The 27,751-nt window shown below is 37.0% G+C and overlaps 1 protein-coding gene across 5 annotated transcripts in view; it reads right to left on the reverse strand.

The window, feature by feature from the left end:
• Positions 1 to 27,751, reverse strand: part of kcnip4a (potassium voltage-gated channel interacting protein 4a) — a 138,206-nt gene that overhangs the window by 89,962 nt on the left and 20,493 nt on the right. The window contains exon 1 of one of the 5 annotated variants that reach the window (XM_044096781.1): positions 7,999 to 8,616. The exons of the other annotated variants lie outside the window; for them this stretch is intronic. Coding sequence (XP_043952716.1) covers positions 7,999 to 8,083 — 85 coding nt within the window. The 5' untranslated portion in view covers positions 8,084 to 8,616. Of the gene's footprint in view, positions 1 to 7,998; positions 8,617 to 27,751 lie in introns of those variants that run through there. 5 annotated transcript variants of the gene reach the window in all.

Genomic DNA, 27,751 nt, shown 5'->3' on the forward strand with positions numbered 1-27,751 from the left:
TCTCATACTCTGTACCAAAGAACAATCTACCTATAAACCACTGGCCATAAATGCTGTGTGCAGCATAAAACCGCACTGTTCATAGTGTCCAGAAAGAAGGTATTGTTGGCAGACTTGATTGCCAACCTTACTGCCTCCAGGTATCAAATATTCAGTGTTTGGCTGGGGATTGTGGGCTTTGAACAGGCTGTCCTCATGGGACAGGTGGAACATGAACTGCTAATAGCTATCAGGAAACCAAAGAGAGGGAAACAAAGACGGGCTCAAGCGTCATTGTGCAGAGGTTTGTGCACACAGACGCTCACAAGTGCTGGCTGAGGAGTAAGTGAATGCTTTTTTTTATATGGCGGTATACTGGATGAGTAACTTAACATGTCATGGCACCAAAAGCACAAGTCTACTTTCTCACAAGAGACTGATTTATTTCACAATTTCTTAATTTGACAAAGTTCAGTTTCTAAGATTTACCAAACACAATTGAAAACATAGTTGGCCTTTTGACAATATTTTTCAAAGTCTTTGAACACAAACCGTCAAGGATATGAGAAAACTTCCTGCTGTGGACTGTTACTGAGGATAACCCCACATGTAAGAAGCTAATAGAAGTTAAAGTAGAAAGCCATGTTTCTTTGGCAAGTTACTTCTTGGTGTACCTGGATTAAAACATTTAAAAACTTATATTTGTAATTGAACAAGAAACAGAATTGAAAACCCAATTTTAGAGGTGAAAATTAAAGCTTGAGGTTTCTCTTGTTACCTTTAGCAGCCATTCGGAGATGCCTTGGCACCTGCTCATACAACGCACCGCCTAGTCACAGCCTTGGAGCTTCAGTTCCCAGCCGAGCTCCTGCCCAGCGGAGTGGACTGTTCCAGGGTCTCCTTCCCTCTGGAGCGTGCTCAGGAAACCTCCAAAGGAAATTGTCCTGGAGGAATCTTGAGCACCTGCCCAAACAATCTTAGAAGACTCCTTTTAATGTGAAGGAGCATAGAACCCTCCTTCTAAGGGCATTTTTATCTGAGCTCATAAACCAAGTGATTATATCAGTGCTTACAGAAGCACAGTAGCACTTGCACCAATGTTTTTATGTTTCAAATTCAGCCTATAGACCTCAAGGTGATGAAGTTGGACAGCACTGTTGCCTTGAAGCAAAGTGGTCATGAATTGAACTCTTGGCCAATTCTTGAGTTTTCAGAAAGCCTGAAATTTTTCAGGCCCTCTGCAAGAAATTTGAATGTTATCCCTGCCCATTGACTGACTCTCTCTAGGTACCCTTGCTTCCTACAACAGTCTAAAAACATGACTATTAGGTTAATTGTTGTTTCTAAGCCCACAACCCCTCTGCAAACCTGCATGGACAAGAGGGTAAAGATAATCCATAGACACTTTTTTTTACACTTTAATTTATAAGCTGCTGATGTACAACCTCTTTTCTCTTAGGAAATTATTTATGAAGATACTTCAAGCTCTGTCTTTGCACATAAGGAACATCAAGCAGCTGAGCTGTCAATTAAATCACGGACAAATAGATTTTAGAAAAACAAGAAGCAGTATGTGGAAACAAAATCCAATTGAGCTAACTTGGCAATAAAGCATCTTGAGAAAAAAAGCATTGTGAAAAAGTTGCTTAGGATTTACCATGGGCCACTGCACCCAATATGCAGGCATTTGAAAGCTAAACATTGTGCTAGTCCAACATCGTTCAATTATGAAGAATACAGCCAACAAATTATTCAGCTGCAGTGAACACCAAACAAAGACAAGTTGAACGAAACAGGATCAATGCAGGCTTTAAAGGTTTAGCAAAGCTTAGTCTGTGCAGCAACAACAAACCTTCACTAGTTTTTATTTTAAAACGAGTAATGGGATACATTTAGGAGGGGAAGTCCTGTTATCTAAAATATTTTGCCTGCACAAGTATGTATGCTGGTCCTGATGAGAGGAGAAGAATGATGCATTGCAGATGTTTAGGCGTTTGACAGCTAGGCTCCTGGGGGAGGAAACAAAGTGTAAAGAGGTGGTGAAAAATTTAAAGGAAAGAATCCTTTTAACCTAGAGTAAATGACATACTTAGTAGTGAAAAAATGTTTAAAGGTATCGATTGAATCACAAACTAACGCAGAAAAGGGTTTTAAGATAGTCGAGCTTTAGGAGATTGACATGATCTTGATGGATGGCAGCAGCCCTAACTGCTCATATGTCACAGTGGCCATGTTGCAGATGTTGGAGGAGATGAAGATCTTGGTGTGTGCAGCCAATAACTTTCTGCTTTTCAAAAGGGTTGAAAATGTGCTGACACTGCTGTTTGGATTTATAACCTGGAAACATGCGCATCTGTAATTTGTTTCCCCACTCCTCAACATTCAAAAACTTCAAGGTCTGCTTGTGCTGCAGCAGTGGGATGAATACCAATGATGGCCTAATGTAGACTTTATTAATTGGCTTTTTTGTAAATCTGTTTTCATCATTAAGTGATTTCCTGTGCTCAGTGAAGATATTTGATAAATTATTCCTATTGATTTTACATCAACCCCAGGATGATGACTGTGCACACAAGAATAACTGACAGGAGCAAACATTTAATACACATGTTGTTCACATGTGTTTAAGTACAAGGAGGAGACATGGTGGCACAAATGACCACAAATCTGGTCATGAATGTGTGTCTACTGGCTTTGAACACTAATTGATCAATGAAAATAATAGGGATGTTCTACAACAGTGAACACTAATTAACCCCGGGTCCAGTCTGGTAACTGACTTTATCTATTCTTGTCCATTGGTCACCCAGATACAACCATTCCTGCTTCACTCTGATCAAACTCCATTTATATTAATCTGCAACTTAGAATGGGTCAAAAAACGATGTTTTACAGATAAATTAAACTACCCTGTAGGAGACCATAAACTAAATGAGAGGTGCTGGTTTGAACATTTCCCCACAAAAATGTTATTCTAAAGCATCTTTGCAGCGAGAATCATATTGGACTCTATGTACTTGAATTTGACTACAGTATAGTATTAAAGTAAGATTCATTATAATTTTTGGTTGCCCTAAAAACCAAATGGCAACCGTTTGTTAGTCCAGTAAATAGAGACCTTTATTTACTGTAAATATTCTTATTTACAGTAAATAAATAAGAATAAATATTTATTCTTATTTATTTATTTCAGTAAATATTCTTATATTTACAGAATATTTATTTACTGTAAATATTCTTATTTACAGTAAATAATTTTTATGAGTCAGAAGTGACTAAATGGCGCCACATTAGTCCTGAATGTTCACAAACAAACCTGTTGGTATGGGGCATCCAGTCTACTGTAACACCACAACTTAAATAAAATATTGATCTTATGTTTGGATATTAATTGGAACCAGTTATCTTGTAAAGTCTACTGAAATAAAATTAGTTTTAATTTGGTGCTATATAAACTGAATCTAAGTAAGAGAGATTCAACATTTATAAAAACTGTTTAGGTAAAATGTAAATATGCAGCAAAATAGATCAGATTATTAAAATTATGGCCACAGGCATGGCACACAGGTAAACCCATATACAAATGTATCAGTCTGTGAAGGACATTTCACGGGTTCGAGTCCCAACCCATTGACATTTGCTGTATGTCTTTCCCCTCTCTCATAACCTGCTTTACTGTCTGATCACAATGACAAAACCTTAAAATAAACAATTTTTGATTAGTAGGAGTTTTATTTTCTTCACATAGAAAACCTAGGATGGATGTAAATTCATAAGTCAATAAGCAGATTCTGCAGCGGGAACTCATATCAGTGTTTGCTTTCTTTTTCAGCAACCAGTGGTGTGTTCATGTTAAGCACATAACTTGAGTATCTCTGCCCTCCTGCAGATGGGTCCTGTGATGCATTTCTGTTCACAATTTCCAAGCAAATTCTGTGATACGATATCCAAAAAAATCAGTTCTATTGCAGGTTATCGTGTTGTGAAAATCTCATTTCTGCCCGATTCATGAGAAATATTTAAAAGTGTCTCAGTTATTTTTATTAAATATGAATGTCCCAATTCTACTTTGTTTTCCACAAGCAACTGAGCAGCACAAGCACTTATGAATTCAGGTCTTTGTTTCAAAGTTATGATATAGAAGAGAAATCCATTTTATGTCAAATCCAGCTTTAATCCACACCAAATCATTTTAAATAAAATTCTACAGTCCTTTAAAGTTTGGTACTTTAGGACACAATCAACTTTGATGTATATTTGATTGTTTTAGAAAAATACAATCCCCGAGAAGAAAGTATATTTTTCTGACTCATGCTTTGAACAGCGTTAGTCCCAGGGGAAATGTTGTCCAGCCTCATATATTACAGGATCAATAATTAATATCTAATGAAATTTCCAAGAGAACATAGAATTACACAGAAGAAGGACAAACTAATTTCACATTTTACAACAGGAAGTTTGAAATGATCCATATAAATTAGTGCAGAACACAACAATTATTTATCTGTTGGGACTTTCGATACGACTCAAAATGACCTGCTGATATCCATGAAAACAAGCTTTGAGGAATATATAGTAAACTTATTTGGAGTCTTGCTACATTAATATGATTAGAGGCCTTGTATTCATTTTGTTAGACTGTCCACTTGTGGGAACCTATGTGGGAACTGCTATTCCTCCCCATTTCTGAGGTCAAGTAGACTTAAGAAAATAGGCCACAGCTGAGCTCAAAAAACCTGACTGACTTTAGATTAGTTCTGCAATCAAAACAGTGTTGATGGAGGAGGCAGCTTTAGATAAAAATCTTTTAAATCTCTGTATTTAAGATAAGCAAAACCACATCTTAATTTGGTTCAATTTATTTAGCGCTAAAACTACAACAAATGTACTCTCAAACATCTTTACAGACAGGTACAATTCATATACATGATGCAATTGAAAAGAGATGCAACAAGACCTATACCAGGTTATGTTAAAAACACTCTTCAGTGTAGAATATGTTGATGTGTGATAAGTTAACCTATGGCCAATATCAGGAAAACATTTAAAAATGACAAGAAGTACAAAAACAGTTATAAAATAATAACGTTTAAAATAAATCTATTTTATACGAAAGCATGTTGGGGCGTTTCACTGAAACCGATACAACAGAGAGCTAGTCGGGTGAGTTACTGGATTCTGGCCACTATGTTCCAGACTTTTTGGTAAGAGAAAAATCTGTTACAAAATATTGATATGCAATCTTTAGACAACTTCTGAAGATAGCAAGGTGAACATTTTAGAGCAAAGTGGTTCTGATTTAAAATTTGTTATGATATATAGACAGACTGAAAATTAAGGGATGGACCTTCATTCTCTACATTACAGGCGTCACAGTCCAGTCCTCAAGGGCTGGTCTCCTGCAGTTTTTAGATGTGCCACAGGTACAAAACGCTGGAATGAAATGGCTTAATTACCTCCTCTTTGTGTAGATCACTTCTCCAGAGCCTTGCTAATGACCTAATTATTCTATTCAGCTGTGGTGCATCAGAGGCACATCTAAAAGTTGCAGGAGACCGGTCATTGAGGACTGGACTTTGACACCCCTGCTCTACATTGACTATAAATACAGACTAATCTCATAATGCTAACCATGTTAAATGTGCAAATATAAAGCTAACCCTAAACAAACTTTAGAAAGTGTCAATTTAAAACAATATTGTCTATTTTTAAATAGAAATGCTATGTTTCACAGTGATATGGAGGGACAAGGCTACACCAGAATGACTAGAAATAAATATTTTGAATACCCTCAGTTACACCTGTTAGAGAAAAATATGAGTTGGATAAAAGTGACAGGTCAAAGTAAATACAATTCCAGAGGATGGAAATTTGGCCACAAAACTGATCACATCTTTGTAATACTGTCCAAGGTCAACTTGGATAAAAAATAAAAAAAACATTTAAATGGCAAGACAAAGGCCACATATGTAGCCTCTGACAAATACACAGTTCCACAATAAGAAGCAAAATAATTCCTCTCTGCATGTCCAGTATAAGCATAAATGGTTGCTGCAAACTTAATGTATAATGTTCAATAACTAATAAGAACTGTAGCTCAGTAGCTGTTGACTCTTAATCTTTATTGAAACCAATCTACCTATAATCCTCCATAATCCAAGGCTTATTTTTAAAGCTGTTGATTCACTACATGTCTTATTAGAAAACTCCCAATGTCTCTTTATAGTTTGCTCCATCAGACCAACATACATTTTATGATTGGGAACTTTCTCCTCAGAGATGAGCTTAAAATTATTGTTTATATCAGTTGCCTATTTCATACCAGATGCGTTCAATTATGTCTTAACCCAGAGCAGATGAATAAATTATCCAACTTGATCCGCTGCCACTTTCTAATAAGGGGCAGGCTGGTAATCACTGATAATAACTTTTACCTTAAATCCAGTGAAACAGAAACAATGATTACATCCCAGCAGAAACGCACTCCAGCATTAGCCAAGGTTTTGTATCTTCCTCTACATCCACTTAGTTAGTGTTTATTACTTTGGAGTCATTTTTCAGTCTGGAGTCTGGATTCATATGCAACACCCATCACACTGTTTTTTTCCCCAAGTAAAGAAAACAATACAAAACTGGAACCTCTTCTGCTGTCCGCTTAACTAAAGAAAACCTTCTCATGTTAGGTTCATTTCCTACACAAGACAGAAGTAAAAAGGATCAAGCCTTTAAGGTTGTAAAATGACTTGTCTTCAGATGACATACATAATTATTTTAACGTTTTATAGCCTGAAGGAAAAATTGGGTAAAAACATCTGATTTTACAAGACATTGCAGGTTTGCGATGAAAATTCCTTGGATAATTTAAATATAAACCAAACTGGCTTTCTTGGGTTTTGTGTTTCATGTCTAATACATTATGCTTCTGGAAGGCTTGTAATTAATATAACCAATAATCTGCCATTTCTTATGAATGCCATTTTATGGAAAGTGTGTAAAATATGTTTAGCAATATATCTAATGAATCTGAAGGTTTAATTAAAAGAATAATTAACTTTGAGAGGTGGAACTATATATATATATAAAAGTAAAAATATGTTGACTCATCTATTATGTCAGAAATTTTCTCTGTATTAATCGTCTTATGCATGTTCTTATCCAGGCGGCAGTTTTAGATTGTGGTGTTGACTGATTCAACATTAACTAGTTTTCTCAAATTTTTCTGAGCATATCTGGTTCATTAGGTTTTTGAAGATGTTTAACTATTATACGAGATACAATTTGTCTATGCCTTTTGTATTTTCCATTGAAATGGCTGAAAATATATATATAACACTTACTCAATACAGCAGGTTTCTGAGAAAAGTTGTTGAAAAACTTTGTTGAGGATGTAGAGGCCTTAAATATTTAAATTTAAAAATTATAGTCTTTGCGTCATTAAGGACCATGATTTTGTCAGGCATTTTATATTAGCATTAGTACTTATGTTATATTCATCTTCTCATGCAGGTTGTCAACTATACTGTCACAGTTGTGGTGGGGATCAAATTATTCAACAACACTGCTCTGCACTGGTGCAAAAATTTATTCTGATTCCTATTTTCTAATGTTAATTGTCTAACTTGATCAAGTTTCAATAATTGAGAAAACGTTTTATTCTTATTTATGACCTTTTTTCTCATTTTGTACTTAAGTTTTAACATGACAATACATTAACAATTTACAAAAGAGTGAAAACTTTTACGTCTGTGGATATCTTGAAATGCTAAAACCCTGATTACTGTAAATGAGATGTGTAGTATGTTTCATGATATGTCTAGATCTAGAAGTCTTCCACAATACATCCTGAGTCATAAATCCAACTTTGGAAATCCTCAAAGTTCACAAGCTTTGAGAATTGCTGCTTTGCAGTGTGTGCCTGCAAAGCAGGCTTTGCACACATTTGAAATCGCGTTCAAGATTGATGAACTTGGACAAAACCTCCGCAGATCTAAAAAAAAGAATGGCAACACAAAGTCTTACCGGTGTTGAGCGTGCCTGTGATAAGTCTGAACAGGTACTGTGCGAATTTGAAGATCTCACGTTTGCACCGTTTCCTGCAGCTCATCTTTGCTCCTAGAGGAAGGAGGATGTTTGAAGGGGCCAGCACAAAACCAGAACTCAGCCGTCACGTTAAAAGGAGGGAATTATCCAGGGAAAACTAGTTGCCACAAAGGGGCAAGTGTCCACTTCTATCCTCCAGACTTCTGGCTGTGTCAGTGTGGCCCCCCGAGTCCGCCTGCAGCTGGAGAGATGCTCATCAGTGAGTGGAGGGCAGCGGGTGGTGGGAGCTCGGGTGTAAAGGTGTCCGAGTTCAGCTCCACGTTATGCCTGGCTGATCAACACCGTGAAGCAATGTAGTATTTTGTCAGGTCATTAATGTTTGCTTTTCCAGCTCTTTACCCGTCAGAAGATAAAAAGAAGATTCTCTGTTTTCTTTTCCTCCAAAACTCTCACCTCCTCTTCACACTTTTCCCCTGCTAAAACAAGAAACTACCCTGTTGGCTTTACAACACAGTGGGTCTCTCCATTGCCGTCTCTCACATACAAATACACACACCCACACTTGATCTCGTAGTGAGCCTGCTGCTCGCTCTACTCAACACCATCTGTGGATGTTTTACCCTCGCTGACGGTTGCCATGGAGGTGTGGCCTGATTGGCTCAAGCTGAAGAGGAGGAGGAGGAGAAGGGAGAGATAGAAGGTACGCCAGGAGACAGAGAGAAATAAAGGAGAATTAAGGGGAAAGTGTCCACTTCAATGAATCAGCACTGACAGTACATGATAGCCCTGTTGTGTGATGTGTAACTGGACGTTTTTTCAATGGGTGACCGTAATGGACCATTGTAACGGCACAGCAGGGACTGTAGTGACACTCAAACGATGAGAAACTGTGTCCATAAATTTAAAAGCCAGGAGATGGAGAGAATGAAGCAACGAGGTTTCAGAGTCCCAGCCTTCCAACATCAAGGTCAGCAAATAATGACTGACAGGCCACGCCCAACATCTGTGATGGCGCTAGGAAGAGCCAAGAGTATCATCATCGCCACTAATTAGTCTACACTGTACCTCAGTTGTGCTCATCCATCAATGCCAACCTCTCCCAGCTAAAAGGATGGTCATTAAGTGAAGTCCTTAAGTGTTGAGTGAAGTGAAACTATTGCAGAAACAAAGAGTGAAACATCATCTCGGTATCACCTGACCATGCTGAAGACTCCCATGGTTCTTACAACAACTTAAAAAGTTAGGTAAATATATATAAAAAAAAATAAAAAATGGAAAAATATTTATTTTTCCAGATTTTTTTAAAAGTTAAATCCAATCATTCAATCATCAGTCCTTCCACCCAAATTTTTGTCCAGAATCCATCCAATCATCAATGAATGGTTTCTGCATTATTCAACCACCTATTTGTCAGAGATTCATTCCATTATTCATTTATTTATCACCTATAATAATTGGATTATTTACACTAAGAATAGGCTGAGGAAAGAGTGAACACTGATAATTCAAGTCCAAAAATGGATGGAATTTTGACATGTAAGATATGAAGGATCTCTTTACTTAGCTATAAAATTTATTGAGCCCAAACATCTGGTAAAATGGGTCTAAGACTCAACAGGTCACCAGACAGAGGCATTGCTCTATTTTGGAGTAGAGACTCTGCAGACTCTGACCTTGGAGTTTTTCTTGGTGTGTTTGTAATTGCACACATTTTCCAGACCCAAAACGAGCAGCAAGGGATTATCTCCATAGGCAGGAGTAAAAAAAAAAGAATGTGAATGCGTGCTTGGAGAAAAATAAAGATTTCAAGAACTTGAAATAATGTATGAAACTTTTTTGCTGGGCCAGAGTGCCACAGGAAAGTAGTATAACATCTCCACTGGGTGAATAATTTATGAGGTACCTGTGGCAAGATGCAGCGTTTTTGTGGTTGAACTTATTTTAATTAACATAAGGAAATGGCACCGATATGAAAAAAAGATATATAATATGTACATATATATTTTCTATTGAGATATAAAAGAGCCTCATCTTTTATTTGGAGAGAGTTTAGACAGTGATAATTAACAAGCCAAAGTTTAAATTAGTATCTATAATCCAACAAACCAGAGGCACCAAATATTATAGAACATTTTCATTAGTCTGAACATAAAGTAATGTTACGGTTTGAGACGTTACCCAGCTTTTGCATTACTATGCCACCTCAGAAAGTAAATTTAACTCAAGTCAGCTTCTGGCTTAAAATGTACCATTGTTTAAGAAAGTTTAGGAATCCAAGTTTACTGTCTTTTAATCAACAGTCAAGACACCATTTATAGAATATGAATCTCTAAATCAATGTGTTTGTGATTTGTTTTTGTGTTTTAATTATTTGCTAATTTATGTGACTATTTAGTGCTAATTCCAACCCCTTACATGCTTACTGGTCTCCCTGTAAGTGTTTTATTGCAGAATTACATCATTTCCACCCAAGCATAAGCTGTTGTTTTGACATCACCCTGATTAAGTCTGCGAACAAAAATGTGTTCATCTCCTAAAGTTTATCTCTCAGTATGTCAGCCGTTTTATGTTTTCCAGCTTCACTTTGTAAGGAGTTAAATTAGAAAAAAAAACAGAATAATCTGCTAAGTAAGCTGCATTACTTCAGAAGAAGCTAAACAATTAATAAAATTACACTATTTCTCTCAATTTCATTATGCCAAATACTGCAATTGCATAGTAGGACTGATTAAAAGCCATATTGTCAACCATTTAAAAATTTCAGCTTCCATGCAGTAAAACTTTGCTTCCGATAACTTATTTTGCTTCTTGGATACATTTTTACTGTCTTTTATGTCCACAACTGCTGTAGATCACAGTGACTCAAAGCCTAGGGAGAGTGGTGAGGACTGAAAAGAGAGCCTATTGAGTAAAAGGTGGGTTAATTGTAATTAATAACATGCCGCAAAATCCAGCAACAATATTTAAATGCCCTACTTTCCTAACATAGTGCAGCTCTACTGCAAAAGTGTAATTATCATCATCATACATTTATCCTTGTATTCTGTCAATACTAAATGTATGTTTTAACTCATTCTTTCTTTGCAAGATATCAGCTTGCATCTGATTTTAACCCACCCACCTATTAGCCCCAGGGAAAATAAAAACCTAATTTTAATATCTGCGCAAGTCCATCACCTGTCACACAGTCCCCTAGACTCCATTTCTATCCGGGTTCCCATTAAACACACACATCCCCGGAGTCTCTAATGTCCACAGAGACGCTCTGCAGCAGCAACACTGAAGCATTTTCAGGTCAAACAATGGGAATAAAAAAAACACCAAATGTGTTCATGACAAATTGAGTTCAGTGAGGTTTGCCGCCTCACTATTTCTGAGCTGAACAGATGGCCTGGGGCTCTACGGTGGCAAACACACACTCTGACCAAAACACAGCGTTCAGGTACACTATGTTGCTGACAAACTCTACTTAAACTAAAAGGTGTATTATTTTCCAAGTCTCAAGGTAAATAGTAGATCACTCTCAAGGCCTTTCCAGCCTCCTTATTGGGTGGGAAGTGTTAAGTGTGGAACAAATCACAGCATTCCAAGTCCAAATATAGTCATAAAGAAAACCTTAGTGGGGATCCTCTTCGGATTAATAAGCAGGGCCGGAATAAAAAGTGACATCAAAGTTATGAAGCTCATAGACTTAAGTAGGTTCTAAAGGCAAAAACTGTAATTGTCTCATTGCAGTCAGTTGAAATACGAGACTGGTTAAGGTTTGTTTCAAGACATTTTCAATTTCAAACCTCGTATAAAAAAGGGTTCCATCTCTGTGCATAAGACCCTGCTTTAATAAAATCTGTGATCCTGAGGACATTCAAAGTGCTTTTATTAAAAAAAACTTTATCTTTGAGGTATGATCACATATGCTGTGAGGCTTTTAGCTAAATGGACATAAACACCAAAGCCAAATCCTCATGTTAAGAGAATTGATGTTCCTATGACACCCTATGAAGTGGTGTGTATAAAGAAAACTCTGCAGTTCACAGGTTACAGTGTGCTTTGCAATTTGATCAAAAGAATCTGTATTATTTTTCAGTGAAATTGAAAACTTAACTGCCCTCTAAACCATATCAGTATTAAAAAATAGCCTCATCTTCAGTTTTGCTCCATACGCAGCCTTCGGGGTTTTGCTCAAACATATCGTCTTCAGTGTAAGATAACCACTTTAATTTCAGCTGTATAGACAGATACAGCTAGTGAACTGTATCTGATTGCTGACATAACAGAACATGGAATCAGAAAAATGCCTTTAAGCGGTGTTTAACAACTCTTGATGGAATAAAGGGGAATGTTTCTTTTCTTGGAGAAAATTACCTGATGTAAAAGTTGTTTTGCATATCTAACATTAACAATATCAGTGTGTCTTTGCCAGTTCTTTGAAGCAAGATAAAAGAGAATGAAATGATTACTTTAATTGTTCCACAGCACTCAAAAATCAAATCTTTATGAAGCCCAAAAGAAGCTTTTTATTTCCTGCAGACTTCTGAGACATGAGGCTTCAGCGTTGCACTCTGCAGCAGTGACTGAACACACATAAAATAGGTGCCATTCAAGGAGAACTTGACAGATATATTGATCCACCTAGAAAACCCAAACTCCAGGTGCCCTGCGGTGGCAACCATGATTACCACAGAGGCTTTGTTTCTCCCACTATGTCATAGCAGCTTACTTCTTGGAAAACACTGCAGTGAGTAGCTTGTCATGCGGCCTGTTACCTCAGCTCAAACCCACAGATCCTCGACCTTAAATTATTTTAATGGCAATAAAGAGGAAAACTGCTCATAAAATGGCTAAATGGTACACAATATAAAACCAGAACCGGAAAGAAATTTAGGTAAAGTGGCCAGTAAACTGACCATAAGGAGTGACAGTGCAGTGAGTTAAGCAGCAAATCTATCATCAAGTGGGACTTAATGAGTTTGGAAAACAGCTCCACCTGCTCACCAGGTTTGCCTGGCAATAGCACAAAAAATGCTTCTGAGCCCTGATCTCCTCACTGTCCACCTCTTCTCAATGCATTTGGTATCTTTGATATTAAATATGATTCTGAAATTTGCTAAGCAATTATCGAGTTGGTCTTGGAAATAACTCAATTGACAAGTAAGACACTGAAAAGAAACTATAAAAAGCTTACGACAATTGGTTAAGACTGACAGAAATGAAGCTTGGAGTAAGATTATGAAAAGAGTTTGAAAGACCTATTTTTTTTTTCAAACACATATCCAGATTAGACATCTTGCAGATTAAAGACGGAGGGTAAAAACATCGTATGTAAACAGAAATGTTACAAAACTGAAAATCTTTACTTCAAATTCCTAGACTATTGTAGAATTTTTTTTACACCATCTGTAAATAACATTTGCAACACTACTAGATAGGAAAAATTAAAACAATTCAACTTTTCTTCCACACACAAATGACAGCAAAAACCTCACAGAAAAGCTAAACCCAACCCTGCAGCAACAGTAAGTGCAGGCTGTCACTGGACAGGCATCAAGCCTGAAGTCTTCCAGCTCCTGGACCTATCGCTCAACACCAGATTGCTGAAAAAGAAAATGTCTTCTGTTCAGTGCTGCGGCTCAGAAAAGCTGAGTTTTGATAAACAAGGTGAACGCCAATATGCCAACAGCATAAAATGGAAATCTGTGAAACAACTAGATGGCAAAGTGTCCACAGACAAACTTGCTCAACTTCTACATTTAAATCTCCATGCAAACTTCTAACTGTATTCCAGAAGAGATTTATCAAGTGTTTCACAAATATCCAAAAAGAACTTGTCAAAAAACATTAAGTCTTTTTTGAGGTCTTAAGCTCCTAAACTCAGTACCTTGTGAAAGTTTCCCATAATAAAACCTAGAGACATTTTGTGTGGCTTTTTCTTCAGGAGAGACAGGGAAGCTGGTCGGCATTAAATGGCAGATAGATGGAAATAAATACAGGAGGCATTCATCCTTTTTTCCCTGATACTACTAAATACAATCCAACCTTTAAAAGTCACCTAAATGGTACAAGCATACCTCAACCTTTGGTATTCTGCTGCATACACAAGGGCTGGAAATCTGCACTGCTACTTCTTTTCTGTTTTATTTCAAAACAAATCATCAGACCTGTCTGCAGACAATTTTAGTACTAAAAGAGAAAAAATATGACTGAACAGAGTGGATATACTGTAGTCCCCAGGTGATTCATTCAGTTCCTAATAGAACAGTTAGGTCTGGGCTTCCTGCCCGGATGTGCTTACTGAGTACACATCATTTTAAAAATAAGGTGGTTATATGATGCATCATCACCAGACACACAATGACAGTAAAACAAGAAAAATGATATTCTCCCAGCCTGCGCTGCAGTCGTACACACACATGCACACACACACAACTTAACCTCTGCGACATCAATGCAATCAAACATTTAGAAACTATAATTCAACCATATCTCTGATCATACAACTGAAAAAATATTACATTAGATGAAAGGTTGTGAGGTGCTCTGACGTTAAAGTAGACACACCTTTAGCATTGCTACTGCAGCACAAAAAAGCTTCAATAGTCAATGATCAAAGCTGCAATGTATTGCAGCATGCAAGGCTTGACTCACTTCATACTCAGCATTTAGATTGTACAGACAATCATAAAATCATCATTCCAAGCACAGCAAAAAAGGAACACGCTTTGTTAAAATGTGATTAAGGAAAAAAGATAAGTCAATTTATTTATGCATATTAAGAAGAAAGATGGGCTTTAGAATATAAACAGTCAAATAAAACAAGATTACTTGCTGCTGTATTTTGCTGCTTAACACCTTCAGGGGATTAATTTGAAGGCAGCCATCACAAAAGAGAACAGGTGGTAAACAGTATAAAAGTAAATCACCAAGCATTGACTCATGACAAATAATTGTTGCTCTTTATCGCATAAGACAAAACAGAGAGATAAAAGGTTTTTAATTTGACTCAATATTTTTAATATAAGACAGACAGCATCTTCCTTCATTGCAGTTTTTTTTTTCTTTAAATTTGAAAAGCCAAAGTAAACAAAAAGAAAGTTCTATGTTTTTTGTCCAAGTAATATTTTCAACTACAAAGCAAACGCATGATTTATGAAAGAGGGAGTCTCAGAATACATCCTCAGGGAGAGTATCCTGCCACTTTTAAATACAAATGCCTGAAGAAATGGCCTCATGCTGAGGTGGTGATTCATCCATTTGATTCAGTTGCATTGGACCAGATATCCATCTACCAGCTACAAGTACTGAAGTTTAAAACCCCTGCAGTAAAGAATTGGAGGCATGGACATCTGAAACAGAAGTATCTGACACATTCTCAAAGCTTTTGCAGGAAAAGATGTGTGAATTAAATTGTATTACCAAGTAGCCTTCATCTCTGTGCTATGAAGCAGTTGAGTAACATATGCATCTTACTTTTCATGCATTTCAAGAAATGTTTACCTTATTTATCTTCATTTAAGCAGAAAAATTGAAATGATCAAAGAGCATGTCTATCTGTGTGAAACAGTCTCCTGAAAACTGGCAAAATAAAATACAAAGGAACATCTAAAAAGAAGAGAGTATTCATTTATTGTACACATAATCTTCACTTTGAAAGGCATCTTTGACATTCTTGAAAATAAAAAAACAATGTAAAATCCTGTTCCTACTGCTGACTATTCAGACTAAGAATCTAATATCGATAAAATATTTCAACAGATGGTGCTTCACATAGGTTATGTGAAGCACATAACCTATGTGCTTCACATAGGTTATGTGAAGCACATAGGTTCACATAACCTATGTGCTTCACACATAGGTTATGTGAACACATAGGTTATGTGTTATTTATACCCTGCAAACCAAGTTTGCAGGGTATAAATAAACCTGTACCCATTACAAATACACAATTCAGGTGCTCCAAACACAGTCTGCTGCAGTCAAGCTGAGGGCAAAGGGAAACTTGAATATCCAAGCAATGAAAAAATGTGCATGGAGCACATTTTTAGTCTGGTGTTTTCCATTTACTTAGTAAGAGAAGTAAAACATGATAAAGTTTTGGCAGCCAACATAGTGGTGGGCCCAAGTTTGAACACAATGAGACCAGAGAGGATGTCTTGATTCTTGATTTCAACCTTTGTGAGAAAATAAATGTATGCTGAAAATCAGATTACAAATTACTTTTAAAGTTTGGATCCAGGAGGAACAAGTCATAGTCGTAGTTGTACAAAATAAGGTGCCTGGTCTGAGAATCTCAGGTTTCAATCTAGGCTTTTTGTAGATGTTTTTCAAAAGGTTCGAAACGACGAAAGCATTCCCTTTCATTAATGATGTACAAATACTGTTTAACACAGTAAGAGGTTTTTGTTTTGGTTTAGTGGACGGACTCAAATTTGCTAGTTGGAATATGGATTTCACTGCAGGAACCATGTTATCTGTCTTTCCCTTTTGTCCATGATGGGTTGCTCATGTATGGTGGACTTAATATAATCCTCGTTATTGATTTTGTCAATGAGAAACTGATGGAGCACAAACCTAATGCAAAAACTATGAAAGCATAATCATTAACGTAAGGTCCACTGCAGTCTTCATTAATCAGGCTGTATGTGTGTAAAACATAAAGAACTGGGATTGAAGAATAAAGCACAGATAGTTTATCAAAACAAGAATAGATGCAAGACTTAAATGAATGGGTTTTCTTAAAGCCACTTCACTGGATAGTGACAATTCCTTTACAAAACACAGCTAACATGAATAAATTCACCTCCAGAAAATCCTGAAGTCATTTATAAATGTTGAACACATCCATTTGTAGCTTTTCTTGTACAGTAGCAGTGAAAATGCAGAATGTTTCAGGAGATAAGAACCTGGTCGATATCTGAAGAGTGTAATGAATTGCTTATGACATCAGAATACTAATGTTAGCCTGACTGCTCCTTTTGGCATCTGTGAAAAGCTTATGACATGCCCCTTACAAAAACACTAGCTGTATGTATTCTGCTTTAAGAATGTTAGATTATCGTTATAAATGTATCACAGCTTAAAAATTGCTTTATCCGTATGCTTGTAAAGATATTTACAGCGATCCGTCTTCATAGGCATTCATGACCATTCTTTTAGACTTGAGTTTGCTTTTAAAAAGGTCATTATGGGAACCTAATGTAATCCCCTTCATTATAAATCTGCTGATGGGATACTCGGAACGGCACCTGAAACCTGAAATGCTATCTCCACTTCGTTCCAGTGAGAACAGGCCACTGTATATCTCTGTCATTACTACTCAGACTCACAGCAGACATTTTATCTACACTGTGATATCTTGCAGGGCTATTTGGGGAGATGAAGGCCCTTGAATGAGACGTAGATAACGGTGACTTGCTTTGTACTTTGTGTCCCCTCACACAGAGCTTTAAAAAAAAAAAAAAAAAAAAAAAAAAGGAGTCTGACTGGAAAACTCTTCCATTCAGAGAATGCCCAGAGCAGGATAAGGCACCTCTTTAAAGATGAATGCTTTATTTCCTCCTGCTGGCATTTTGATTGGCTTTGAAATGGCAAAATTTACTTCCTGCTCTTTTCCAAGCGGCATTCGGTCTTATATTACTGGCTGCTGACAAAAGCCACTTTTTGCACTGCGAGGCTTAATGCCCAATTCTCATTCACTGTTGGGATCACATTTTTCCATTACACACACTGTGAACTCAGCATACTAGCCAGTAAAGCTTGCAAGGGTTAGATGTGCAATATCAACCGGCAATTTTTCTTTTGTTGAGTACAAACCCTAAGGCTCTTAAAATGTTCAGAAACACTGAAACCACTTTCACCTTTGTTCCATTTCTTTTCATACTTTTCAAAATACTGGGCAGTGAAAATCAAACTTCTTTGGATTGTGCTTGAAGGCTTACTGAGGATTCTTTTAAGATTTAACACTCTGCTATCCCTTCTTCTGAAACCCTTATGCTCTTTATTACTAGCTACCTGTACATTTTAGGAGACCACAGTTTAGGTTAGACTTAGCACCAATAAAGATTTCAAGCAGACAGAAAAATTGGCCCAAGTATGGTAATAAACAAACACACTTGTTTGTGTTTATTACCACAAATAAGTGTGTTGACTACATCAGTTCCAGTTGTCATCAAACTGGAACTGATGTGGAAACCACTAAGATTTTATTTTACCCAAACTCCAAATATTCCTAACTTTCTGTGAACAGTGTATGCAAATAAAAAAAAAGAAAGAAACCAATGACCACCCTTGGGTTTGTGTCTGGCATTGGATAATAACTCTTGCGAGTGTGGATGGTTATCACTGGCTATTATCCTTTTATTCTTTAACATCACAGAAGTTGATTTGTCAATGGCCCGTGTGTGCTTTCACAGCATGTTGCAGAGCCTGCAGAAAAAAAGACTTATAACTTATTGCATTCAGCAATGCAGAAAGAGAAACCTGTTGCCTAACAATCCCCATGCAAGCTTTTCAAATCCGCTCAGTGCCTAAAATACAAAGAAAGTTGTTTGTACTACCAACATGTTATCTCCAAAGCAACAGATTAGCTGGACTCTGGTGGATCATAATGTGCCTCTGCTCTGTGCACACCATGTACTTTATCTACTTCTGCACCCATTTATCGCTACATCACACAGTGATGTAGTGGGCATCTCCTGAGCACAATAGTAACTTCTACCCCCATTCTTTATCGGGGTAAAAAAAAAAAAAACAAAGTGTAAAAAAACAAGCAAAAACAAAAACACATGGATCACAGATTAAAGAATAATCTGAAAGTGACGATTAGAGGTCAAGTCTCTGGGTTTGTTTAAGGGATTTGGATCAGGAAAAGTTGCTGGTGAATGATGATATCAAGTATGCAATACCAAATCCAAATATTAGTGTTCAACACAACAGTAGCACCACTTTAGACCAAAGTTTAGTTATCAAAATCTGTAGCACACAGGTGTCAAACTCCAGTCCTGGAGGGCCACTGCCCTGCAACTTTTAGATGCACCTCTGCTGCACCACGCCTGAATAGAATAATTAGGTCATTAGCAAGGCTCTGGAGAACTGATCTACACAAGGAGGAGGTAATTAAGAAATTCATTCCAGTGTTTTGTACCTGTGGCACATCTAAAAACTGCAGGACAGAGGCCCTTGAGGACTGGAGTTTGACACCCCTGCTCTAGCACAAACAATGCTGCAGAGGTTTTGAATGAACTGTTGAGGAAACCTAGCCACAGTAAAACAGAGTAAAGTAACTGGATCACAAACCATCAGTCTTTTTCTCTGTGAGGTGATCTTCTGTCAGTGTTACTTAGATTAGGTGTATAGCAAGAAGAGAAACCAAGGTGTAAGTGAGAGATGACTGCATCTGCTACATTATTTACAGCACCTAGAACAATTCTCAGTTTTAAAAAACGTTAAACTGGCTTTTCAGCATTCTAAAAAATACTGCTGTACAAATCTCACATTTTACTTGGAGGAATTTGCTTAATACCAAGGTGGTGCAAACAAAAGAATTAAAAAAAAAACTTTTAGAAAAGTGAGAAAACTTGCAATAATTCATTGACGAACTAATAAACTTCAACCTCCTTTTCACAATCTCACTCATTCTGACTGCTCATATTAACAGTGATCCTAAAACTGTCAGCACCTCATGTTTACACAGCTGATGCCCACCACCTCTTTAGATTGGCAAACTAAAAAGAGAAACATTTGCAATTTCAAAGGACATTCAGAGACACAATGGGGCGAAAAGGACACCAGGTAAATGCAAATGACATTTAAATTTAAGGGCTTTATGCTGCTGCTGCTGCTTCTGCTTTTATCTGAAATGAGGATGATGCATTAGGTTTGCCCTTCACTGACAGCATAATCAATTATGATGCATAGGAAAACAGCTTAATCTCAGTATTTTTATTTACAGCCCAGGAAAGTTCAAAACGTTGCTGCGTGTGTGGAATTAAGTGAAAACATGTCCAAATATAGGATGTGAATAAAATCAAAGATTTTCTAGGGCATTGATGTTGATATTTTGGCCAAGGAAACCCAAGGGGGGTTGAAATCAATTTCGCTTTTCTAGAAGAAAATACTTCTGTCCTTTAGGACTGAATTAACATGTTTCATATCTTCCTACTTTTCAGTAAAGAAATAATTTCATGGTTTTATAATAGAGTTCGTTATGTGACAGAACTGATTGGAAGTGAATTGGTCTTACTTACACTCTCCAGAGCTTTGAATGAGGGGCTAAACAGAGCCTTTTTGTTATGAAAATGGCCTTATGTGGATGAACACCTGTGAAAGTACAACTGTACATGCACAGAATTAATACAGGTACAACAGCCAGGAAAAAGCTGCATCTTGCTTGCTGCATAGCAAGGAAGAGATGTGTTGTCAGAGGTGTTTGTGTGTTTGTCAGCAAGATAACGCAGGAAAAAAAGCTTCAGCCCCAAACCACATTTCACAGCTGGGGGAAGGAAAGTGGAGGGGGAGAGTTGGAGAGGTGGAGCAAGCAGAACCAATTACATTTTGGTTCAGATTCAGATCAGTCTCTAAAACTGGAAGACAAGGCACTGGCCTTGGTGAAGGACTGTATGCTCCAAGCAGCTTTTGTTTATTGCGACATTTTCCTCCTTGTATGGCCTTTAGCAACAGATTTCCTGCAAAGCTTGGAGTCACTGAAGCACAGGATAGATTGTACATTAGGTTCGAGTGAGAACATTAATCCTGAAACTCTAAATCATTGATAAGAACTATTGTCTGCTGGAGCAAACTCACCAAGGCCACCTTTTGGATGGCTCTCTAACAATGTAGCAGACGCAGACTCGAGCCTTGACGGAGAGGAGAAAAGAGAACAAAGCTGAAGGTTTACTGCTTCACAGCAACACCTCAATAGCCAACTCACCATTTTCTTATTTATGTGTTGCGTGTCTCTTGATATTTTCTTAAGTGTGGGAATAAAATACATTTCTTATTAACAAATGATCTCTAAACGACCAAATGATCATCAACATATTTAAGATTCCATTCTTTTTTTTTATTTTTCAAAACATTTTGAACATTTCACATATTTCAATTTTGGCAAAGGTCTTAAAAAGGCTGAACAGTTAATGCTTTCTTTAAGCTTTTCAGTAGATCAGACAATGTGGTAGCAACACTATGCCATGTTTACCTATACAGGTAGACGCCACAGTAAATGATAAGGGAGCAGCACCTCAAAATTTTTAAACTAAATGCTAAAATTGTATTTTGAAGACAAATGGATGTTTAACCAGTTTCATGCAGAAATCAAAACCAATTTATGAATAGATACAATTAAGCTACTGCAATGGCCTCAATTCTACTGGAAATTCAGACTTGGCTTGAAAGTTCAGGTGCCAGGAAATTTGAAGGGCTCTATGATAAGTTGTAACAATAGACTATATTTCAGAAACATTTATTTCAGATCTAAAAATACTAAAATTACTGCAGATTGTTGAGTTTTTATAGGTTTAAATCAAATGTGGATGTCATGTTGCCATAAAAGTAATTTTTGTATGATTTTGATTGATTAAAGAAATTAATAATTTCAAACTTTTGCACCCTGTTCTTGTTTAGAAATCATATATTACTGGTTATTACATCCATATCTATAAAACTTTTCACTAGAAACTTGCATGACAAAACTCAAACCTGAATTATTTTTGCTAAAACATCCAATCTAACTATTTTCAAACATTTTAAAAATATTTAATATTTGAGATATGTCGACACTTGTGTATAGTTTTAGATGTGTACATACACTTCTTACTGTATACACTACAGTGTTCAGCCCCATATGAGGTATAAATGTGTTCTTAATATTTACAGTAAGGGTGGTGAAACAATCTTGCTTAATAATCAAAGACTGGAGGTCTCCAGGGAACAACTAGAATTTGGTGAATGGTCCCTTTTATAATTAACCAGCCCAGAGCCAAAGGAGCTGCACAGTGTTCTAATACAGAGAGAAAATTACTTTATGCTGCAAGAGAAGAAAGGAGATATTCATTTCCCCACTTTGGAAAAAATAAAAGAATAAACCCCCTCACATGTAGCAACTCTATTTTCTTCATTCTTTATCGGTTTGAAGAACAAAACACTCTCCACTGCAGCTTGATGTTTGTTTTTATTCAATGAAATGATCAATACGTGCGTGACTGGAATAGTTAATTCGTTCAAGAATGGACAAAAATTAGGATGTTATTTCATTAACTCCTTCAAACTCACAACAGTTGTTTACACTTTGTGATGGACCTGAAGTTAGAGATATTGTAGAAGCAAAGAGAGTGAATTATGTATTTTCTATTAAAAGTTTTAACAGATTTTTTTTTTTTCTCCAAATAAATAGAACCACAATGTCACAAAGGACTGTGTTTACATCTTGGAGCAAACAAGAAAATGTTTTTGTGCATGTTTTTCAAATCATCCTCTTCTCTTTTTGCAACCCTTGAGGAATGGTACACATGATAAAAATTACATTACACAGAAATAAGCAGCTGTGCAATCAAAGATTGCCTTTTATTCTTAATGGTTGCACCCTTAAAAATAAAATAAAAGGATTTGTGTCCAGTGCTGCTCTTTACTCTTATCTTCTGCCACGACTACAACAAACAATATTACCATTTATGTTTTCTTCAAAACGTTCAAAATTGTAGGAGCGTCACAGCCCATAATATGTAAAGGAAGAGTGCATTCTTTGAGAAGTCTTCTAGGGAAGACCCTGCATTTTTCCTTACTTTCTGTGGCGTGATAAAATAGTAATGAGTAACAGACCTGTTATTTTTAACATAGCAATAGAGCAAAATAGTCAAACTACAGTTGATTAGCTACGCAAGTGTTTGGGGAACATAAAAACAAAGACAGGTCGATTAATTAGGTTTGCTTGCAATAGTTTTATCTTCATAGTGTTAAATAGTAGAATTGCCTGAGTAAATGCAAAGGAGGTAAACATTTCTGATTACATGACACGTCTGTAAAGTGGTGGCCCGCAGCCTCTCTCTGCCAGATGTGGCCCTGTACCCATCTGTGGCTATTTATAGAAAACCATGAGCACAGAGGTGGGTGTAACAGACCGTAAATACTGTCTGCTGCACCTCTACCAGGAGGAACACTTAACTCCCAACAAATCAATTTGAGCCTTTCTTGAAACATAAAGCTGAGTCAGCTTGTTTTCGTCCATCACTTTAACATCTTCAGCTAAGCAGGACTAGTGTTCAGCAGCTACTTTAGGCATAGTGAGCCATTTGCTCTAATAATGTATGCATGTTCTTAGATATGTAGAGGGAATTTGTAGTGAGAAAGGCTAATATCTGATTAAAGGGTAATATTGCAGCTTATTTACTTGCAGGCTACCATATTAGCGCTGAAGGAGAAATGGGTCAGACATTTCCTTATTTGTTTGATGATCTAATTTATAGCTGGAAGCCGTGCAGCTGCTGTTCATACTATCTAGTCTCAAAAAAAGAAAAAAGTAACCCTAATTTGGACTGCGGCTCCCAGTTGTAGTACAACGCACATCCCATCAACAAACTTTTAATTCACTGCAGCCGCTACCAAAGTGCTTTCTTTGAACCCTTTTGTCACTTTAGGGCAAAACTGTAATTTCTCATCCAAGGGGCTATTTACTGAATGACTGCCTTGAAAATGAGAAAAATAAAATAACTTAGTTGCCGCCAAGGAAATGGTCAAATTACACCAGCCACCATGCAGTACAAATGATCATTAGCGCTATAATTACTGAGGGGGCATCATGTTCGAAATTCATCTGTAGGAGTGTATTGCCAGTAACACTCTTAAGAACTAGAAGGAAATGCTCAGATATGTGGTGGGCTAATGTGCTACCAAACACGCATTTAGCTGTTTTAACACCATGTCTTGTAAACAGCATTAGCAATTTCAGTTTCACTGTCATATGCAAAGGTTTTCATATGTAAAACAGCTATTCGATCAATGAAGAGACGTTTAGAGACTTAACTCCTGGCTTGTGTACTTTACTCTGGGCATAATGAGGAAGTATTTGTATTCTATAATAACTACTGTTATTTTAAGAGGTCTAACAATGTCAAACACAAAGAACTCATAGGCAATTTATTCTGGTGAGCCGTCATGTTAGTGTTGAGATGGACTTAACTGTCATAACAAAGAATATATTGTGCCATGCTAAAAAGCTCCGCAGGCCAACAGGGAATCGTCTCTTTTCCATGACCTCATTTTGTTTGGTGTCCCGCAGCAGGCCTGGTGTGGTCTGTTAACCTAATTTCAACAGGGCGTGCTTCTGCTACAGACCGACATGAATAAGCCACAATGGTTACTTGAGAAAGATGGGCCTTGCCTGCTGGGAGCACCGGCGCTCCTGGTTTCCCCCCTCAAGTGAAAGAAAATGGGATAGGTGAGTTTAAACAGAGCAGAAACAGATGGAGGACGTCCTTTAATGGAAAACTGCTATGTTTAATGTGAAACTGAAGAGTGTCTTTGAAAATGGTGAAGATGAACAAGTGAAAAGTTAATACAACAAGAACTTCACTTGATCATCTCCTGCAACCCAATCCTGGTCTCAAGCCACACTGCCCTGCATGTCTGAGGCAATTCCCTGCTTCTTCACACCTACTTTCAACTGATGGGTGATAAACAGGATTTTACTGAACTGTAATCATCTGAATTAGGTGTATTAAAGCAGGACAACATCTGAAACATGCAGAGCAGTATGCCTTGATGACCAGAGTTGGAATGCACTAACCTACTGTATGCCAAGTTTTCGGCCAATAGGAATTTGGGAATCATCCAAATTCCCCCCTTAAAATGTCACTTTCCTGTCCCACTTTGGACAGAGCATCCACCTTCAGCCATCTGTCTCTTTTTACACTGTGTGCCGTTTCATTTTCCAATCCGCCTACTCCTCCTATTTATTCAACCCTTCCTCTCTATTGTCTCAAATGTAGTCCTTTAAGTCTTTTATGCTTTTCTCTGCATCATGTAATGCCTCATGTCTTTCTCTGGTGCAGTGGTCAACATGGAGATGAGAACATCAAACTTTTTACTGCAGGATACTGGCACGTAACACTGAAACAATAAAAAATTTATACTTGATCTGATGTTTTGAGATCAGAGTACAGGATGAAGAGGACTGACAAAATAAAACAAAGGCTCCTCTTTCAGAAAAAAAAAATCAATATCATGTTAATATTTTAACTTCAGTATGATTGCATTCAGGACTTTGTTTAAAACCAAAATCAATTCATTTTACTGAGACCATGTTGGTTTTAGAAACTACACAACAGCTAGTTGAGCAATTCAGAGTGTTAAAGCAGTGTTAATGAATAAAATAACCATTATCTGTGGTACTTAATTCAGGATAATTTATCTATTCTCTTCTCAAACACAAAATTTGGCACTTTTGCTGGCAACTAACAAAAACCTCACACTTAAACATAAAATCTCTGTAAGAGATAAACGGACTCAGTGATTTTCTCTAAAAGTAATCTAAAAACAACTTTATAAATCTGCTTATGTTTTATGTATCTTAGGTTTACATTACCTGGTTGTTAAAGCACTTAATGATTTTTATCTTAAAATGTTCTTTATTAATAAAGTTTTGCTTAGTTACTTTACATGTGATGCATAGACTGCCATTGCAGCAGAAATATGTCACCCTCTTCATTCATTTTCTGATGTGAAGGAGATAACGTGTGCTCCAAACGAGAGCAGTAAAAACCAACATGGAATTATAAATGAGCTGTAGCAGGATGCACCACTAATCATGTGATCATGTATGCTCAGCTAAATCGTGTAGGTGTGATTCAGCTTGTAATTGTATCTCATGCAACAGTCATACAATATTTAGAACGGATCACATAACCCTCATTCTGAAATACCGAATTACCGTTGGCCAGGGATACTCATCAGCAGTGTTGCACATTAAATACATCACTCCTTAATATACACCATCTCAGGGGGGAAAAAAATGACCAGGTTGGAAAGGGAAGCAACCCGCTCTCTGAGGCCTGGTGGTGAACCTGGGCCTGATGCTGCCTGACCAGAGCAAGGGAGATAAATTAGGCCATAATAGCGACAGGTGTTTTACAGCAGAGTGATACATGGAGACGAAAGTCAGTTTTGCCCTGCAGCAACCAAAGTCTTGCATGGTTTCACTGTGGTTGGAACTAATCAGGAGAGTCTATTTATAGATGGCCCAGGACAGCGCTAGAAAACGTTGACTGAAGTAGGTTACTGGCAAAAGACTTTATCACCTGTAGAAATCTGGAAAAGAAAGTCACAAAGTTTATATTCAGTTTTGCTGAAGCAGTTGATGATTAATGAGATGTAGCTTAGTACCAACTTCTCTAGATTCTTGCAGTAGATAAACAGATGTGGAACTTCTATATCTCAGAAGATTTTGTGTTGTTCCACTTAATGAATTAATTGTTTACAGAGAAAATTAACCTTTTTTTTTCCAAAATTATTTTAAGATTTATTATACGATTGCTTTGGTTAGAGCTCAACTTACAATGGTACAATGGACAACTGATACAATGTAGAGCATTAAGTATAAATTGATTCATTTATGCTGCTCTGCTCCTATATTTATTATTTTAAGTCAGATTCACAGTTATAACTATTTTCAGTATTTTAAATGGTAACTTGAGGGCTATTTAAGAAAACAAAGAACGTACAAACCACTAATTACCCACTCTTTGAACAAAACCAGGTTTGTGCAAAATGAACAGCGTGTGGCAGGAAATGCATCTTTAATGATGAACAGTGAGCTCCTCAAATGACCTTGACAAAAAGACCCAGATTGATTGGTTTCAGCCAATGCCAGTAGACTGTCTTTGTGTTTAAAAGAGAAGCATCTCGGTTTCTAAACTCAATCAACAGGATAAAGTGTGAGTTTTCGTCTGTCAACAAGATAGTTAAGGTGCCAAACAAAGCAAATAGTTGCCCATGTCCTGCTAATCCCTGGCTGTTGGTTGCTAATCCCCATTTATCTACAGAAACGTGAAAGTTGAAGGTGATGCCAGTAAAGAATCAGAGGGCTTTTGTTGAAAGTCGTTCTTGAATCCTGAATTTTGTAGCTTCTAAATGTTGTTAATTTGTAAAGTTTTAGGAGTGTATCAGCAGAATCAAACCATTGCTAGCAATTATTTTCTAAAATGACCCATAATAAATGCCAAATATTTCTAATTTTATAAATTAAGCCAAAAGCAAAATAAATTTAAAACTTGTCTTCCTCCTTCAATCTACCTTTTGTAATTCAACAAAAAAAGTTTGTATTGGAGCTATTCAAAGAAATTATACTACGTTTTACAAGTCTAAATTTAAGTCTGAACGGTTGTTAAAAATTGTTTTTTAAACAATGGTGGATCAGTTGATATTCATGCATCTCTGGATACAAGAATGCAGAGATGGTATTTCAACAATTATTTCTTTTCCTCATTGATGTCATATCCCATCCTATCTCTGGCTATTAACTGCGTAAGTTAGCTCTATAAATAACACCGTCAGAGAAAAAGTATCACCTCTGGATCCCCTTCACTCTTTCCCCAGATGTAATTTTTCCCAACACATGAATCAAATGACAACAGCCTGACGTGTGCGTCTCGGCCGGCCGGCGGTCGCCCCTGGCAATTGCTCTTCTTTCTCCTACACTCCAAACTGAGAGGCTGCATGCTGCCTCAACCTCTCCTCCAATCCATCATTG

Source organism: Gambusia affinis, linkage group LG18 (genome assembly GCF_019740435.1).
Source record: "Gambusia affinis linkage group LG18, SWU_Gaff_1.0, whole genome shotgun sequence".
In the NCBI taxonomy this organism is placed as follows: domain Eukaryota; kingdom Metazoa; phylum Chordata; class Actinopteri; order Cyprinodontiformes; family Poeciliidae; genus Gambusia; species Gambusia affinis.